The sequence below is a fragment of the Galeopterus variegatus genome, unplaced genomic scaffold (assembly GCF_000696425.1).
Source record: "Galeopterus variegatus unplaced genomic scaffold, G_variegatus-3.0.2 Scaffold50394, whole genome shotgun sequence".
Taxonomy (NCBI): Eukaryota; Metazoa; Chordata; class Mammalia; order Dermoptera; family Cynocephalidae; genus Galeopterus; species Galeopterus variegatus.
Window position 1 is genome coordinate 1 of NW_007776505.1, and position 1,694 is coordinate 1,694.

General features: G+C 38.8%; 1 protein-coding gene across 1 annotated transcript; it reads right to left on the reverse strand.

Moving 5' to 3' along the window:
• Positions 1-415: 415 nt before the first annotated feature.
• LOC103584331 (olfactory receptor 1030-like) lies at positions 416-1,523 on the reverse strand. The gene has a single exon (XM_008565383.1). It carries the CDS (start codon positions 1,352-1,354, stop codon positions 416-418), a length of 939 nt encoding a protein of 312 aa, XP_008563605.1. The 5' UTR covers positions 1,355-1,523.
• Positions 1,524-1,694: the final 171 nt, after the last annotated feature.

Consider the following 1,694-nt stretch of genomic DNA (forward strand, 5'->3'; position numbering starts at 1 on the left):
AAAAAACAAAGAAACCTCACCTACTATGGTTCACAAATTTCTAAAAAATAGTTTAGAAGTTATTAAGCACTGCAAAAACCTAATAAATTGTCACTGCCATAGCGGTTGATATATCTATTTACATAACTTTGTGCCAGTATGAGCAGTATGGATGGAATCATCCATTTTTTTATTGTTTTGTAGAGTAATAAGAGTGCTTTCTGGTCTTGTATTTGAATTTCGGTATTTTATTTTTCAATCCACTGAGAAGGTACAGTAAACTCTAGCTAATAAATTTATGTATACTTCCAATTCTAAATGCAAATTATGAAAGACAAAAAATACTCAGTGACTGAAAGTGATTTGTAATTTAAAATGCTCATTAATTGGTCAGATACTAAGGATATGTTACATACCTGTGACTGAAATGTCTACCTTATTTAGCACATAATTTCTTTTGGATAGTTTTCCTTATTGCTCTTTTAACGTCTTTGTTCCTCAGGCTATAGATCAAAGGGTTTAACATAGGACTAACAAATACATAAAAGACAGCTACGATTTTTCCTTGTTCTACAGACGCCTCAGAAGGGGGCCTCAAGTGCATGCAGAACAGCGTCCCATAAAAGATAGTGACAGCTGTCAGATGGGACCCGCAGGTGGAGAAGGCCTTCTGCCTCCCCTCAGCAGAGCGGATGCGCAGAATGTCTGCGAAGATGAAAACGTAGGAGATGAGAATAATAGTGAGAGAGCAGGTGAGGTTGGAACCAGCCACTACGAACATGGCAGTTTCTTTAACATAAGTATCTGAGCAGGCGAGAACCATGAGAGGTGGGTCCGCACAGTAGAAGTGGTTGATCTCATTGGGTCCGCAGAAGGTCAGACGAAGCATCAGGATGGTCTGCACCAGACCATTTGCAAAGCCATAAATATAAGCAGCAGCAACCAGAGAAAGGCAGACACATCTGGACATTTTGCTGCTGTATAACAAGGGCTTGCAGATGGCCATGTAGCGGTCATAAGCCATCACTGCAAGTATGTAATATTCTGTGATCACCAGGGCAATGAAAAAGTGGAATTGTATAACACAACCGGTGAGGGAAATGGTTTTTCTCTTGGAAAAAAAAGTAACTAGCATCTGAGGAGTGATGTTGGTGGCATAACAGAGATCTACAAAGGAAAGGTGACTGAGAAAGAAGTACATTGGAGTGTGAAGTTTTGAGTCACTTCTGATCAACAAAATCATGCTCACATTGCCCATTACTGTGATAAAGTAGATGACTAAGAATACCACAAAGAGGACAGGCTGCAGCTCAGCTCGATCTGTCAGTCCCAGGAGGACAAACTCAGTCACCCCGGTGGAGTTTTTCTTTACCATTGCATTTGCTTGGATTCCAGCGAGGTCTAAAGAAAACAAAAGAAAAATTTTGTCATTTATCCCTCACTTCCATCATATCATCTGGTATTTTGTCCTCTTTTCTCAAACTTGTACATGTATAAGGCATAAAGAAATAGCATAGTAAGCAAGCCCGTGACTGATGTTTCAAACATCTGTACTAATATAGTGAACCTTATACATAAGGGCAGTCAAATTTTTTAATGTTTTTCAGTTGCCAGTCTTTTCTGCAAGTCTTTCCATATTTGAGGAGTCTTTATTTTTTTGCAACTCATTATCTTTGTTCATTCACAGTTTCCTTGAACATATGGGTATAAACATT

Coding starts and splice junctions, on each gene's coding strand:
- LOC103584331 (XM_008565383.1), bottom strand. CDS start 1,354: ATGGTAAAGAAAAACTCCACCGGGGTGACTGAGTTTGTCCTCCTGGGA.